General features: G+C 37.1%; 1 protein-coding gene and 1 long non-coding RNA gene across 2 annotated transcripts; both read left to right on the top strand.

Annotated features, from left to right (window-relative positions):
- Positions 1-1,083: 1,083 nt before the first annotated feature.
- Positions 1,084-9,915, top strand: LOC136229589 (putative metallophosphoesterase At3g03305). The gene is made up of 5 exons (XM_066018474.1): positions 1,084-1,498; positions 4,684-4,925; positions 6,191-7,759; positions 9,426-9,557; positions 9,674-9,915. Exons 1-4 carry the CDS (start codon positions 1,183-1,185, stop codon positions 9,543-9,545), a joined length of 2,247 nt encoding a protein of 748 aa, XP_065874546.1. The 5' UTR covers positions 1,084-1,182; the 3' UTR covers positions 9,546-9,557; positions 9,674-9,915.
- Positions 9,916-10,360: 445 nt separating this feature from the next.
- On the top strand, positions 10,361-17,226 carry LOC136229251 (uncharacterized). Its single transcript, XR_010689024.1, has 3 exons — positions 10,361-10,535; positions 12,064-12,143; positions 17,137-17,226. It is a non-coding gene; the product is annotated as an uncharacterized lncRNA (long non-coding RNA).
- Positions 17,227-17,803: the final 577 nt, after the last annotated feature.

The raw sequence follows: 17,803 nt of genomic DNA, 5'->3' as shown, positions 1-17,803 counted from the left end.
ACTTCGCAAAGACTTTGCTTAGTATATGGTGCTGGTACCAAATGTCATTGGGCCAAATCTGAACCAAGCCAAAACCCCGTGCGGGCCAAGACTTTCCCCAGGTCTCGGCCAGTCAACTCCTACCGAAGGAGCCTATCTCTTTTGAAGCAACTCGTTAATGCATCCATCGATATTTCATCCCGGAAGATTTCCCTGTATTTAAACCCTAGAATAGGTATGCACTATGGGCTATCTAGGAGCTCATAGTGTCCATAGAGTTCCTCTCTATGGAAACATCCGCCTCCATTCATGAAGGACGTATGCTCGACTCTTTTGTCCCTAATGGACTAGTGTGGATCGCTTAAGCTAGTACCGACAACTGACTCAGGAGTGGCGGAGATCTAACGTTAGGTGTAGTCCTTTTCCCCTATAGTGTTTCTTATATAAAGTCGGCCTCCACCATCAGCATACGTCGATATGCTTCATTCTCCACTCCATGTCAAAACCTTTTTGTAGCCTTGCCAATACTTGGATTGAATTTTCTTATGGCTAAACTCTCCCTTTACACCATGCATGCTCGAGATCAATAGAGGAAGTTAGTCCTTCAGGAACGATCAGTGAAAGCGTCCAAGTCTAGGAATGGCGGTGAAAGATAAACAATTTGGATAGATTAGAGGATAAATGTTAAGAAACTATCATTGAAAGCGTCCAGTTCTAGGAACAACGGTGAAAGATAAACAGTTTGGATAGATTAGAGGATAAATATTAACTGTAGGAGGGCAAGCATTGACGCAACGTAGATGTTGTTATCGTGTGACCGAGAGGTTATGGGTTTGAATCTTAGCAGCGACCTCTTACCAAAAAAATTGGTAGTAGAAAGCTGACCACCAATACACCCTTGTAGTGGGATCCCTTCCCGAACCCTCACTTAGCAGGGACGCGTAGTGCACCGGACCGCCCTTTAATAGATCATGAGCAAAGTCCAATATTTTGGATAGGTGAGGGGCTAAGAATGCTATAAACCAAAAATCAGGGGTCTAATCAACAAAAACAAATTAATCAGGGATCAGATATGTGTTTTTTCCATTTATTTCAGCAGTATCCAATTCTCATTTCCCAGACCTGGTAGAGTCAAACTTCACACCTTTACATCACATAACTGGTGATGTCTTCTCTGGATAGTTTCAATTCCATCAAAAACCAATGAATCACCTCGATTTTCCTCGAATTAGGGAAATGGGCATTCTAATTTTGACAATTTTATGCCTCAATTACATCATTCCCCTCTCTTCGATTGCTGCTCCTCTTCATCGCCGACAAAAAGCAGCAGGAAAAACGGTTTCACAACGAGTGATACAAGTGAAAGAAGGACCAGAATCAGTAATTTGGGCAGTCCAGCTCTCTGATCTCCATTTCAGTGTTCATCATCCTGATAGAGCCCTCGACTTCAAAAAGATTATTGCCCCAACTTTGCAAATGATTAATCCTTCTCTTGTTCTCATCACTGGCGATCTTACAGGTTAATTTTTTAAGATTTTGATTTTTATTCTGAGTTTTTGCAGTTAAATGTTCGAGGGGTTTTGCTCAATTTGATTTTGTTTTGTGTAGAAATAGGAATTAGGGGTTTTTTCTGGATATTCTGGCTGTGCAATGGGGAAGAAGAAATTAGGGAATTGAGAACGGTATTTATAGAGATCACAGTACACGATTGATATGAGTATCTTTTTTCTTGCACTTGTATTGTTAATCAATTTCGTGTTCCTGTCAAAATCTTACGGGCTGAAAGAGCTATAAAGTTTAAAAGTTTAATTTAATGGCATTTCTGTAATTTCGGTTAGTTTCAAATGCACTATTGTTCAGTCGACTTATATGATTATCTCAAAATGGTCACTCAATTTCAATTTGTCTAAATAAACTCATTTCAGTGGTTAAAATGCAGCACAATGATATCATGGCCGACACATGAGTAGAAGTTAACACAGATTTCTGACCGAAACGATACGTGGCAGTCAAGTGTCGGTTATTTTTATGGAAAAGAAAACTAATTTTTCTTTTTCATAAAAATAACTGACACGTGGCTGCGTCCGTGGATGACATGTGTCGTTTTGGTCAGCGATCTGAGTTGACTCATGCTCATGTATCACTCATGTCATGGTTCCGATTCCTTTTAATTACTAAAATCGCCGGAATAGCTTAATTGAGACAAAACTCAAAGTTAAGTGATTTTGTTGAGACAAATTGAAGTTGAGTGAACATTTTGAAACAAGCATGTAAATTCAGTAACCAATGGTGCATTTAACTCGTAGTTTCAGTTTTATGCATTTTCAAACCCTATTTTCCATGAAATGGGCCCACGAGCAAAACTCACAGCTTGTTTGCGATTTTTGTGCCTTTTAAAGCAAATTGTATCATTTATGTCTTCAATTTTGGCGATTTATTAGGATTTTCCTTTTGTCTTTCTGTTTCCTTTTCAGTTTCGTTTTTAGGGTTTTAGTATTTTCCCTATTAAAGGCTTGCTTTCGTTTGTAAGGAGGCAGTTTTTGAATTAATGAAATATTGATTTCCTTGGAATTTTGATGGGTGCTGATAGCTGTTCGTGCTCGAATCAACTACTCCCCATTATATAAGTCATTCTAGGGTGTTTTATACAAATTAAGAATTACAATTGCGCGAATCAAACCATTATATAAGTCATTCTATGATGTTTTACACAAATTAAGAATTACAATTAATATAGAGTCATGTAATGGTTGGAGAATAAGCATTGGAATGTTAAAAAACACATGGATAGAAATGTAATGCTTGGATCGAAAAACTAAACTAGAAATTCTTGGAAAACTAAAACGACTTAGATTTGGAGAAAAAACTTAATTGCTAGAATAGAATGACTTATGAAGTGGAACGGAGGGAGTATTAGCAACGAATCAGTTTTTATTCTGCTGCATCATCATGTTATCTCATACATATGTTCTATATGGTTATATTATACATGACATAAATTCTAGAAAAATAATTTTCGTGTTAAACGTATAGTGTCAGTCGGGTTATCTCTATAAATCAAATTTTCGTGTTAGAAATTATCACCCAAGGAACATATATAGAAGATAACACGATTTTGACATGATAATAATTGACACCCTAGTGTGTGAATGATTGATGTTAATGCATTTTGTAGTTCATTACTGAAGCAAATGATGGGTGAAATGCATTGTTGGTCACTGAACTTACATGGTTGTCTTAAAATGGTCACTCAACTTTGAGTTTTGTCTCAATTAGGTCACTCCGGCGATTTCAGTGGTTAAAATGCATCGGAATGATGCCATGGCTGACACGTGAGCATGAGTTAGCTCAGATGTCTAATCGAAACGACACATGGCCGCCACATGTCGGTTATTTTTATGAAAAAAAACTAAATTTTGTTTCTTTTTCATATGGCGGCAAGGTGGCGCATAAATGGATGTCATGTTCGATCATCGTTTCGATCCTTTTTAATTTAGTGAAATCACTGAAGTGACCTAATTGAGACAAAACTCAAAGTTGAGTGATTGTATTGAGACAAATTGAAGTTGAGTGTCCATTTTGAGACAACCATGTAAATTCAGTGACCAACAACGCATGTAACCCAGCAAATGATCATTGAAATAAACTTACTGATTCTCTTTGTTAATATGGAAGTATACGGTTTATTCATTCATGTAAATCTGCTTGATGTTCAGTAGGACTGTCGATTTCTGACAAGATAACATGATTTCCAGACGGAAACACTAACACGACCCGTTTGATATGATTATCATTTTTGTTGTATTTCTATCACATAACATGACGACAACCTGTTTTGACACTCTTAATTCTAGTCATAAATTTATTCATCGAGAAAAGGAGAGAGAGGGATTCGAACCCTCGATAGTTCTTTGCGAACTATACCGGTTTTCAAGACCGGAGCTATCAACTACTCGGCCATCTCTCCAAAAGATAATTATTTTACTATTTTATTTTTTTTCTACCGAATAGGCAAATTCACTTGGCGTAACGGTAAACGTTGTTGTCGTGTGACTGAGAGGTCACGGGTTCGAGTCTTAGGAACGGCCTCTTGCCAAAAATTGGCAGGGGAAGGCTTGCCTCCAATCTAGGGATGCAATCACAGCATTCCTTGACCCTCTTCTCATGTGGGATGGAATGTCGTCTGGAACCATGCCTCCTAGAATGAATTCCAGCGTCCGGGGTGCAATGGACCCCGTGCACCCCCTCCCTCCGCCTCTGAATACAATGATACTGGATAATGCTAGTATTTACGTATGACAACTCAAATTCTGTTGCCTATAAAGACTCAAATCTCAAAGTAGTTATATAAGCAATCTAGTGGTTCCTGACCTTTCTTTGAAACGTTACTCCAGGTGTAGCAATTCGGGTTATCGTGTCAAAATCATGCTATTTATCTATATATATTTTCCTTGTGATTATATACGCAAGTAATAATCGTGTCAATAAGGTTGTCTCTATAAATCGTGTTATCGTGTCAGAAGCTAACATTTTTACTGCCAGATGCTCATCAACACAATCATCTGTATTCTTCTTTCCTTTCGGTTAGTTGTTTGATTATGCGGAAATAAGCCAAATGTATGTTCTGATTGAGAACCGTGTTTTGCTACCATTGCAATGAACCGTATGAATCTCCTGAAAACACATTATTCTTCTCCTTACCAGATGGGAAAAGCGAGGACTTGTTAACAATGAAACAAAATGAAGACGAGTGGCTAGAATACGAAAATGTAATGAAAGATGTCGTTAGAAGAAGTGGGCTTGACAAGGAAATCTTTTACGATCTTCGAGGAAATCACGATAATTTTGGAGTTCCTGCTGTTGGTGGTACATATGATTTTTTTTCAAGACACAGCATTAATGGACAATTGGGAAGACGGGACAACATCAATAGTGTCACGGTTGAGGTCAGTATCTCCTTTTAGAATCGGTTTATGTTTTTACGAATCACTTTTCCTATTTACGGCATGTTTGGTTCGGTTGTTGATGTTTGTTGTTGCTGGTAACGATAGATATTCGCTAATTTTCCTTCCAAAATAGCTATAAACAGTTGTTTGTTTCTTATTGGTCTAATACATTACCAGCTCCCTGAACTTGTCCATAATAGTAGATTGACTCCCTAAACTTTGCAAGTGTCTCACCAGCTCTTTTAACTTGATTATTCCGTATGACCAACTCCCTGAACTTTATAAGTGTCTCACCAACTCCCTAAACTTTGCAGGTTTTTGTATTTAGTTGTTACCGAATAAGCAAGTTTAGGGAGTTGGTGAGACACTTATAAAGTTCAAGGAGCTGATCTACTTTTATGGACAAGTTAAGGGAGTTGGTGATACGGAATAATTAAGTTCAATGAGCTGGTGAGACACTTACAAAGTCTAGGAGGTCAATCTACTATTATGGACAAATTCAGGGATGTATTAGGTCTTTCTTATTGCTAACTAAACACGCTATAGCTACTGTTTGAAGTAAAGCGGCAAAAAGCGGCTAAAAAGGGAGGGGTAGAAAGCACATATGGTCACTAAAGTAGAGGGTATTTACATCGGTGGTCATTAAAGTAGATTCTTCGTCACTACGACCGAATCTGGCAACTTGCTCTACCGGAATGTTGATGTCAACAATGTCATAAACATGATTAGAGGAGTAGCCACGTGTCGTCCACGTGGCTGCCAAGTGTCTAAAAAGGAAAAGAAAACATCACACATTAAATACTTGGCAACCACGTGGATAACGCATGGCTGTCACATGACTGCTGCTCCAATCATGTTTATGACGTGTCAATTAGGTATCACTGACGTCAGCATTCTGGCGGAGCAAGTCAGCCAGATTCGGGCGCAGTGACTTTATCGACGGAGATGTGCTACTTTAGTGACTTTATTGTCTCAAAATCTACTTTAGTGACCATTGGAGTAAATACCCTCTACTTTAATGACCGTGGGTACTTTTTGCCCCAAAACGGAGAATCAAATGGGCACTTAAATACGAAATCATCATTCATTGTTCTTGATATGAATTCCAATACTTTTCTGATAGTTACTTGAATTTCATGTCGTATTTTACGAACTCTAAAAGCAACTGTTTCGAAACATGAATTTCATATGGAGCTGAAATATTACCTTATATTATGGAGCCGGGGCTGGAAATTGAATTGTTCGTTTTTATTTCTATTTTCCAGACTCAAGATCACAAGCATTTATTTGTTGGGTTGGACACTACAGCTTCCGTTGGTTTACGGGGTCCGACAAACCTTTTCGGGCATCCTACTGATAATCTATTTGCTCAAATGGATTCTCATTTATCACAATGGGATCATCTGTCAAATAAGCCTCTAACAAAGATACTGTTCGGACATTTTCCGCTTTCATTTTCAGCATCATCACATTCCGGGAAGAACTTGAAAGATGTTTTTCTTAATCATTCGGCATCAACTTATTTATGTGGGCATCTTCATTCGAGGTTCGGTAAGAATTTAAAACGGCATCATCATCAGTCAAGTCGAAATCTTTTGTCCTCACAGAAGTTTTTTCAGTTCAATATTCATCAAATGTCTTCTGGAGGTACTAATAACTGTCCGCCTGGAGGCCCGTTGCCGGAGTTTTGGGAATGGGAGATGGGTGACTGGAGGAAGAGTAGAGCAATGCGGGTTTTGGCTATTGATAGAGGTCTTGTTTCGTATTTGGATGTTGATTTTAGCTCAGGCGCAAAGAAAACAATCGTGGTGCCTACATTTCCACTAGACTCGCGGACTATGTCAACGAATTCGGGGCATGAAAGTTATCGATGCCTAAATATGAACCCCGCACCTTATCAGACAGTGAGAGCACTTGTGTTCTCTGTTTCTCCTGTTCTGTCTGTTACAGCTAGGGTCTATGATCGAAGTCCGGGAACTCTGAACCTGGTTATGGAAACACCGATGATAAAAGTTTCGGAGGAAGTGTCGAGGGGAGATTTTTACGCAGCTCCATGGAATCATAAAGCGTTCGAGGATCCATCACCGGATAGATTTTGGCTGCAGATAGAAGTCATTGACATTAAGGGCAGCTCAACCTTGACCGAGTTAAGGCCATTTTCGATAGACGGTCTGGGTGCCAAGATCTCATGGACATGGAAAGAATTTTTCGTCATGGGATGTCAATGGTCCGCTTTGTATTACCCAATATTTTGGTCTGCTGTATATGCATTTCTCTGCATTCTGCTTATCCCGAAACTCCTTCTCTTATTTCCGAGGACTCAGTACTCCTACAAGTCTTTTACCGCAGAAAAACGATACATAAACGGTATATTTTGGGCTTTACAAGAGCTCTGCAGGGTTCCGATATTATGGTATGGTATTGTGGCATACTTGTTGTACCTTCTGCTATGCCCGTGGTTCATTGGGCATGTTTCCACCGACGTTCAAGAAACAGGGTACATGACGTATATGGGATGGGTAGTGAGATCGTTGAAGGACGTAAAAGCTCACGAGTATATTGGATCTCCCGATGTAATGGTGATTGTCCTTCCTCATCTTTTCTTCGTGGTTTTTCCGGCTATTTTTGTCTCCATGGCAATGGCTGCAGAAAGAGGCGTATTCAAGGAACATTTCCTATCACAATCAGGAAAGAAAGAGGAGGATGATTACAGAAAAAGTACTAAGAATTCTAACATTAACGATAGAACGAGACTGAAATTTTGTTCCGGTAAGAGATGGATTCGGAAAGTGCTCTTCGCTGTTTCGTTAGCAATCTGTTGGAAGCATGTTATGGTAAGTCTCTAACTCTCAATTGCTATTTAGCTTAATGTTGTAAAAGTATGCTTTCTGATGCATATACGTTTGCAGAATATCGAATTCGGGTCTACGAAAATTGGTAATAACAATGTCACACTCGCACAGTTGCACTCATTTTCATCACTAGGGGTCTAAACAAGCCGAGCCGAGGTAGGCTCGGTATTGGTTCGTTAATATCTCGAACCGAGCTTTGACCGAGCCGAATTTTAACCAAATTTGTTCGAGCTTTGACCGAACCGAGCTTTTATCGAGCTTCTAGCAAGCTTTAATCAAATTCATCATACATGTATAAAATAAGTAGCGTAGAAAACAAAACAAAAAAACCTTATAACATACTCCATATGATTTTAAAATATTTATAAAAAAAAAACAATCTTATGTTATTGCCCAAATTCAAGAATAGTAGACGGTACAATCGTACGTTCTTGCCCAGATTCAAGAATAGTAGACGGTACTTGTGATCGGAAAACACAAACTCAAACTATGAAATATATATTAAAGTTTGCAATGTATTTTGTTCAATATCAAAACCTAACTTTCTAGCTAAAGACTCAAAATCTGAGTTTTTTTGTGTCATTTTTTGATAAGTTAAATCTTACGTGAGTTGTGAATTGTGATGAAAACTACTACTAACTAATGAAAGAAAAATTTAAAACAATGATATATATATATATATATCAATTAAAAATAATCGAGCATATTCGTGAGTTTTCGAGCCGAACTTGAGGAAGCTCGAGCTTAGCTCGTTAGTGCTCGAGCCGATCCCGAACTCGAGTCGAGCCCTATCGAGCCGAGTTTTGATCGAGCTTTCACCGAGCCGAACTCGAATAGTTTTCGAACCACCACGGTTCGTTTACACCCCTATTCATCACATTCCACATACTTCTCGAAATAAGATAAGCTGGTATATATTTTCCCGACCCTAAGCTCGAGTTCTCGAGAGAAATTTGCGAACTTTGGAGTATAAGAATAAGGAAAAATTTGCATTGTTCTGTTACTGAAAATCCATACATGTGCTGTAGGAAGATTCAAGAATGAATATAGTTGATAATTGTGTAAATTTCCTTGGTTGGAATCTCCTCCCTATGAGGTGCCGTTGGGATCGGCGGGAGACACTGCGAAGCCAAAATCAGTATATTGTTTGAGAATAATAAGAATAATTGACAAGAGGTTTTAGGAGAATCGGTAAGCATACCTCGAATACCTCAGAGTGGGGTATTTATATAGATTTTTGTAACCTTTTGACATTAACGAGGTTGTATGAACAATGGCGGGTCTCTTTTACTTGCTCTCATCAGGGTGTATCTCGTTATGGCATGTCTTGTCATGGTTCGATCCAGATGGCATGACATAGTGTTTGAAGGCTCCTTCTTTTCCTTCGTTATTGCATATTTACCCCGGAATTAATTATCATTAACTATACATTGATCATGCATTAACCGTCTCATCGTTAATCCTTCTTCTAGAAGCAATAACAGTTTGTCATTATTTCTATTAATTTGTCCTTATTCCTCACTCTAGAAAGAATAATTTGGGACAACGTTCAGTTCGTCTCTATGAGCCGTGTGAACGAGTAAACCGACTAGTATTCATCAAAGTTAACCGTTATCGTTCTTTATTTAAGCTAGTTTGTTTCTTGCAGAGTTGCCGGACCATGATGAAAGCTTATGACATGAACCCATTGTTCCACTTTCCAGTGTACAGCTTCGGAATTCCGTTCCTGTTGGCATACACTGCCTACAAAACCCGGACAATTCGATGACTGCCACGGAATGTAAGCCTTTTAACACTTTCATTAGCATGAAATTTTGACACCCTGTGAAAAGTGGAAGCAGCATACTGACTGAATGACGTTTCATTCGACACTTGATTCGATCATGAACTAACTAGCAAGCGTTGCTGTTCCGGGACATCCGTTTTTCGACAATGTCGCTTGACTGAACTTAAATTTGATGCTGAAAGGAACAGGAAGTTATAATTTTTGTTGAGAGTGGTAGAATAGAAGGTATAGCTGGTATAGATTGGATTAGAATAGGAAGATCTTCTGCTGAAGTATGAGATGACATTCACTGTTAAAAAAAAGTATATTTGATGATCACAGAATATATAATATGAATTCAACTTTCACTGTCCGTTTGTTTCGAATTCAATAAAGTCATTCCGGTTTATTTATGTATAAAGACTCACTGGAATATTAACGTTAACGTGCACAAATGACGATTGACTATATGTCAACTAACGACACGGACAAGGCCAAAAAAAAAAAATTGTGACTTGAGGTATGCTGTATGGCTAGGATGGCAATGGGTACTCTACCCGCGGGTATCTGGTACTACCCGACCCTAATGGGACTACCCGTACCCTATATAAAAAGGTATAGGAAGACGTGAGATTTGAACACCAACCTTTTGTTTTTTGACCATTAAGTGATACCACTAAGCTACTTTATTCTTATTGATTAAGGTTCAATTTGTTCTTTTAGATGAATGATTTATTAAATTTGTACTTTGTTAAATTTGTAATATTTTTTGTTTTTATTTATTGATTCTTAACGGGTAAGGGTACCTGTGGGTACCCGTGAATTAAATGAGACGGGTATGAGATGCATAAAGTATATTCGTTAGGGTAATGAGATGGATACTGGTAATTAAAAAATAAACGGGATTGGCGCTACCCGAGGGTATTCTACCCGTTGCCATCCCTACATGTGGCACATATGTGACTGTCACTATGAGTTATGAAAGCCGATCATGTGAGTATGACACTTGGTATATATTCAACTTTTTTTTTTTTTTTTTTGTTACATGTCAACATTCCATTGAGTTTTTATCATGGTTTTAAGAACTGGACCGACTTGGAATCAGTCACATTTCCGGTTCGGTTGAGAGTATAGTTCTTATATCTCTGAAAACCGACTAGAACCGCTTGAACCGATTGGGTCCATAAGCTGTTTGGTATAGTTACGGTTGAACAATTTGGTCTGATTAGTTTCCATCTCCATTTAGTTTTAGAAAAAAAAAATGGAATTTATATTGTACTGGAATAGAATCTAATAAAAAGGGTAAATAATTTATTAGTTCTCTCCTTTTTACTTAACATATTGTCAGTCCCCTATTTTGAACATTTTAACATTTTGGTCTTTCTATCTATTTTTTTTAGATTTTTAACCGTTATATTCGGCATAAACAGGTAGATGGAAAATAATAGAGTAACAGAGACATTTTGTATCGCACTATGACTGTCCTAAAAGCTAAGATATGTTTGGATAAAAATCTGAAAAAATAGACAAATGACTAAAGAGTTAACAGTGGTGACAATAGGGATCTTATAACATGTTTTTCAAAATAAAAGAACTAAACACGGTGTGTTATGTAAAAATGTGGAGACTAATAAATTATTTGTTCTATTAAGAATGCATACATATGGTGTACAACCTTTGCCCTATTTCACACTTTGGTGTACAACCTTTAATTTGTCTCAATAATATGTACGAACTTAGAGGTGACTTCCCACTATGGTGTATAGCCGGTGAAAATGACCGATCAACTCCAGTCAACGCGCCACCTCACCATTTTTCAACTTTAATTAGACACATCTCATATATAATTATCAAAATACCCTTTATTCCAATAAAAAAATAAAAAAAAATAAAAATACACTCATTTGTTCATCTCTCTTCCATGGCTCCTTTCTCTCTCTAACTCTTCTTCATCTCTAACCCCTTTCTCTCTCTAACTTTTTCTCTCTCTAATAACTATTTTCACCATTATTTTCATAAAAAATCTCATTCTCTAATTAATACGTACAAGCCCAGATCCATGGAAGATTATCTCAACTACATTTTAGAGTTGTTGGATCTTTTCAATTCCATCGCCGCTTTGATTTCTCACCCGAGTCACATTGGCCTCCCTTTGCTACCTGCTTTGAGCCTCCTCCAAACTTCCCTTATTCAGGGGTGGAGAAAGTGAGGGCGATTGCGTCAACTGTCCCATCCCTGAAGAAGGAAGCTGATAGTAAACAACATCAATAAGGAGTAGACCTGTGCATGGGCCGGTGAGCCCGGCCGGCCGGCCCAGGCCCAAGCCCATTAACCCAAGCTTGGACACATAAAATTGGTGTCAGGTCCGGCCCGGCCCAGACCCGTATAAACCCGTCAGAAACTAGGCGGGCTTGGGCTATATGAATTTTCCATGGGCCTGGCCCGGCCCGGCCCGATATATATATATATATATATATATACACCTGCAACATGATATATACGTGCAAAAACTTCCGTCCAGGTACACTTATTAAGTGCAAGAAATTTCATCACTGGGCCACCTTCTCTATGTTGAACAACAACATGAAATTTACAATGCAGGTGAGCATATATATAATTTATATATTATAATTTATAATATAAATTAATTGTATTTTTTTAATATATAAATGGGCTTAGACGGGTGGGCTTGGGATTCATATTTTAGGCCCGAGCTCAGCCCGAGTCCGAGCCCGACTTAATTTATTGTGGGCTGGGCTTGGGCTCGTCAGGTTTTAAAAAATTTCTCTATAGTTCAGTTTTAGTGTGTTGAAATTATAGAATCATTTGTAAAGCTACAAATCTTTGAAAATCATATATAGTTGCATTATTTCGGTTCCGAAACCAAGTAGGCAGTAAAAGAAGCTGTAAACAAACCTTCTCTATTTTAAAACCCAAAGTTAGAGAGAGAGAGAGAGGTGAGAGAGACAAAGAAATTTAAAGAGAAAGAGATTAAAAAGATAAGTTGGAGAGAGAAAGAAATAGAAAGAAGAAGAGGAAGAGACAAGGGTAAAAGAGAGAAAAATAAAAAATATAACTTTAATAATTTGTGGGTTCTACTCTTACTAATGATTTGAATTAAAAATGATGAGGTGGTGCGTTGACTAAGTGTTGACCAGTCATTTTTACCTGCTGTATACCAAAGTGGGAGGTCGCCTCTAAGTTCGTACATATTAGTGAGACAAATTGAAGGTTGTATATCAAAGTTTGAAATGAGTCAAAGGTTGTACACCATATATAAAATTTACCCTACTTTATCAATAGATTAACTTTCACTTTGTTGCCAAAAGAGCATAGTTGGTACACTTGTGAAATTAGAGGGGGAGGTTGTGGGTTGAAACTCATCTTTTTATTAAAAAAAACTTGCACTTTGTTTTCTAGGTTATTAAAAAAAAAAAAAAAAAAAAACCTCATGTGGTTTCACGTTTTTACATAATGGTACATGTTTTTTTTTTATCTCAAGATAAACTTTGTAGTTTGCGCCGTTAGCAGAATCACGATAAATTTTTTTAAAAAGAAAGAAGGAAAGGAAAATGATTTTGAAAAGTCAACTCCTCCTCGTCTTTTAAAAGAAAGAAGAAAAAAAGTATTGTTATTTACCGCATCAAACTACTTATCACCGTCCTATTTAGACAATTTTGTCATTTTTATATTTTTTTTCAAAACTGGATTTTTTTAGAGAATCAGCTAAAATTTGACCGGGTGCAAAATCGTAAAAAATTTAGGAAAAATACTAAACCGTTCAATTTTTTGTGACGAAAAATGTAAAATCTTCCAATTTTTGTGATGAGAAATACAAAATCGTTATAAAAAAATATGTATTATTTTCATGAGTTCTTTGATAAAAAAAACGTAAATTTTAATGTTTCCGACTCGTAATCATCCATTTCCGGAATTCGGGTTGTCACATATCAATTATTTTTATAATTTCAATTATTGTTTTTCGGGGTTAAGATTTTGGAAAGACAATTTTCAGTTTTTGATTAAAATTATGAGAATGGGCAAAAAAATCCAAATGGGAGCGGTGATAAGTAATTTAGGGGCGGTATTTAGTATTCCAAAAAAATCTGAAATTATCCGTACAGTTTAATTGTGTTAATTTTGCCTTGATTCTGCTAACGGCACAAATCATAAGATTTGTTTTGGGTAAAAATCCTTGATTCTGCTAACGGTACAAACCATAAAGTTTGTTTTGGGGTAAAAAAACCACACGATCTGTAAAAACGTAAAATCACATTAAAAAAAATCAAAATTAACCCTTATTTTTTTTGAAAGGAAACTCACACTTTATTATTTGTTATCAATCATATCATTAATGATATTACGAATAATATTTCTTATTTTACTTTTTCAATATTAATAAAATTTAATTAATATTTAAATTTTAAATATAAATAAAATAAACTTTTTTTTGAAACTAGAAAAGATATCATTAAAAGGAAACATCATCTTCAAAAAAAAAAGGAAACATCACAGTACAAAGCATCAAACAAAAAAACAGAAGGTCTATGTGACCAAACTGAAAGCTTGGCCAAAGAATAAGATATACCCGCTAACCGATGCACGACTAACATAATTGATTCTAATGTCATTAAAAGAGTTAAGCAGACACTTGCAGTCATCGAGGATAAGTCCATATGGAGAGATAAAAGAATTTTGCTGCAAATGTTCAACCACCAAGGCGGAATCAGTTTCGACTTCACAGTTGTCCAACCCGAGACTTTTTAGCCAATTAAGCGCTTCCTTGACACCCACCGCTTCACCGTCTCTAGGAGAAAAGTTGCCTTGAATACGCTTTGAGAAAGCCTGTTGGAAAACTCCAATCTTGTCCCGAATAATTTACATACTTTAAGTTTTGATATAATAATAATAATCCTTTCAAATAATAATAATAATATTAATTTAATTAAAAATTACTATTAAATAGTTATTATAATAAAAATTTAAAAATTTATAATATTTATATTCCACTTTTTATAATTAATGGACCATATATATAATTAACTTCAAAAGTTGAGATTTATTTTACATTTCTTTACCATAGAAAAAAGAAAGAAATTAAATCTAATTAATTAATTCAAGATGAAGGTGGAGCTGGTCTCAGAAAAGCTAAAGATAATAATAAGGCTCTTCTTATGAAGCTTGTTTGGCGTATGTGGAAAGAGCCTGATGCTTTGTGGGTACGGGTCCTTCTTGGTAAATATATGAAAGATGAGGTGTTTGGAGGGACTGGTCGTGTTAAAAATTGTTCATTCCTTTGGAAGAACTTCCACTCTGTATTCCAGGAATTTTGCAGTGGAGTTAAATGAAAAGTTGGAAATGGGACTGATGTGAGGTTCTGAAGTGATGTTTGGATGAACAATGTTAAACTGATTGATGTAGCTAATCCAAAACCTCATGCTTCTGCTCTTGGTTTGAGGGTGGCGGACTATGTCAATAGTAATGGAGATTGGAACTGGGATATGATTGAACCGTTTCTTAACATGGATTGGCTTTTGAGGATTCGTAGTGTTAAACTTAGCCTGGATGGGGCTGATTCTAATTGTCGTATCTAGGGTGGTTCTAATTCTGGGCGATTTACTTGCAAATCGGCCTATAACCTTGTTCGCAAACCTTTGGTAGGTGTTGCTTCGGGTCATTGGAAAAAAAATCAGGGCCTTAAAAATTCCACAAAGATTACACAGCTTCGCTTGGCTGACTGCTCACCATAAGCTTTTAACGAACCAAGAGAGATTTCGTAGACATCTGGTTTCTACGGATCTTTGCTCTCGTTGTGTGCTTGGTTGTGAGAATATAATTCACACGCTCCGTGAGTGTCAGCAGAATGGGGATGTATGGCGATACCTTGTTCCGACTTGCCTGGTGTCTATCTTCTTTGCAAAACCGGATCTAGATTGGTTTTCGTGGTGCCTCTAGGATAAGGAGCTAAACTCGATTAATAGTTGGCAAATTACTTTTATCACTTGTTGCTGGCTCTTGTGGCGGTGGCGTAATTATTTTGTGTTTGATAGAAAAGAGGAAATCCCCTCGAACTTTTTGTTGGTAATCCATTCAACTGTTAGTGATTTTCAAGCGGCATGGAATAACTCGGGGGAAGGCAGTTGTGGGCCTTCTCGTATTGAGACTAATATTCACTGGGTGAGACCTCCTGTAGAGTGGCTTAAACTTAATACCGATGGCTCGAGGATGAGTGACAGATCCATTTCGGCTGGTGGAGTCATTTGTGACAGTCATGGGGATTGGGTGGCTGGATTCGGTCATAAGATTGGTATAGGGTCCTCCTATGGTGCGGAGCTTTGGGGGCTCTTCTCTGGTATCTCTCCTGCTTCAAATAAGGGCTACCGTTTGATTGAGATTGAATCGGATAATTCTGAGATTGTGGATGCTCTTAATGGAGATGGCGTTGCTGGTTGTATTGGTCGGAATCTCTTTAAAGGGATTAAGCATCTTATCATGAATTTTGAGTGTGTTCGGGTTCGTCATGTTTTCCGGTAGCAGAATTAGGTTGCTGATTGTTTGGCTGGTATGGCTCATGATTTTGACTTCGGAGTCTCTGTTCTTTCTTTCCCAGTACAAGAGGTTCGAAAGCTGATGTTAGATGACCTTTTGGGTGTTAGCTTTCCGATGATGATTCTGCCTTAGTCTTTTTTGTGTGTTTTCTTTCATGTTTACCAAAAAAAAATACACTTCTTTTTTATATATAAAAATGCTTATATAATTTCAATTTAACAGTAAGAAAAAAAACTCACTCAAATGGAGGTTAAAACATAATACAACATCCATAAAAGAAAAAAAAATACTATAAAGAGTACAAAAAAACATAAAAAGTACAATAAATACAAATAAAAATAAAACATACATTTCTCATAAATTCGAATTCACAGAGAAGCAGCTGCAATCTATTTTCATTATTTAAATCCTTCTGAAACTTCAGATCTAGATCATTTTTTTTGCAACCATGTAGATCGAGTTACCTACGAGCAAGATCTATTGTTTCTACTTTTGCTAAATCCGAAAAGGATAGAAATAAAAAGATTATAGAAAACAAGTGCAATTCAAACAGGTTAAGAGATATGAACTTCAAATAAAACAAACTTAACAAACAAAGAAGAAAATAAAGAAACCAAGTCGGTAGGAGGATAAAGAAGTACTTCCTTCTTCATCTTTAAAGTAATAGCAGCAAACTAAAGTTTGACTTTGACGGGGAAGGAAAATCGAAACAGGCGGAAAAGATGAAAGATTGAAGAATACAGCATCGGTGAAAAGTGACTAATTGCACCATTTTAGACATTAGGGATAAAATTGCTCCTGACCCAAAATGTTAGGGGTATTTTTGCACTTTAACCCTATTTTGTTTTATATTCTGCACCAATTGCATATCAGTTGGTTCTAAAAAATTCAAAACATGTGATTTAATAATAAAATTGGAGATTAATATTTATAAATTTGGCAAAATATTTAAAAAATTATACAACTTGTATAAAAGATAATATTTTTTAATTTATTTTTTTTACGTCTGATTATATGTTTGTAATCTGCTACTTTTTTTTGGTAGGAAAGGGAAAGAAAAAACAACAAAAAACCAACACCTAACCCGGGATTAGCCTAGGGAAGCTAACCCCCACCCGATCATCCGACAGAATCGAACAAAGGAAGTTCGGAGGAGAAGAGAATGTCGAAATTCCCGGCATCCTTTCATGGCCCTCCGCATCAAGGCGATCAGCCACCCTATCCTGCTCCCTGTACACATGACAAACGGAGATGGTATCGAAAGAATAACACAGTCTTCTGATCTCTTTAACAAGGTTTCGGTTACTCAAGCACATAGCCTTGTTATTAGTAATCATATTAACTGCTTCAAGGTTGTCAGAATCCACGAGCAGTCTTTTTAGCCCCATGTCAATGGCCAATCTAAGACCAGAGAAGATACCCCAGAGCTCAACAGAAAAAGAAGAGCTCATCCCCAGATTCTGAGAAAAGCCAGACACCCAATTGCCCCCAGCATCTCTCAGAACCCCTCCAGCCACAATTCTGCCATCCACAAGACACGAGCCATCAGTATTTAATTTCACAATCCCTTCCCCCGGTCTACTCCAACCCAAAAGATGCTCCACAAGTCTCTGGCTAGTACTGGCTAAATAATCCCATTTGAAGCTATTGATAATAGTGATAACTTTCTTGGAGAAATAACCAGGCAGATTAGGAATCAATATAGCTTTTTC

The sequence above is a fragment of the Euphorbia lathyris genome, chromosome 5 (genome assembly GCF_963576675.1).
Source record: "Euphorbia lathyris chromosome 5, ddEupLath1.1, whole genome shotgun sequence".
Lineage (NCBI taxonomy): Eukaryota > Viridiplantae > Streptophyta > Magnoliopsida > Malpighiales > Euphorbiaceae > Euphorbia > Euphorbia lathyris.
Note: the sequence above shows the minus strand (reverse complement) of the source record. Positions and strands in the feature narration are given on the sequence as shown.

Bases quoted from the DNA above. Each gene is read 5' to 3' on its own strand.
- LOC136229589 (XM_066018474.1), top strand. From the start codon at position 1,183: ATGAATCACCTCGATTTTCCTCGAATTAGGGAAATGGGCATTCTAATT. The intron at 1,499-4,683 runs GTTAATTTTTTA...TCTCCTTACCAG, and splicing joins CATCACTGGCGATCTTACAG to ATGGGAAAAGCGAGGACTTG. The intron at 4,926-6,190 runs GTCAGTATCTCC...TCTATTTTCCAG, and splicing joins TCAATAGTGTCACGGTTGAG to ACTCAAGATCACAAGCATTT.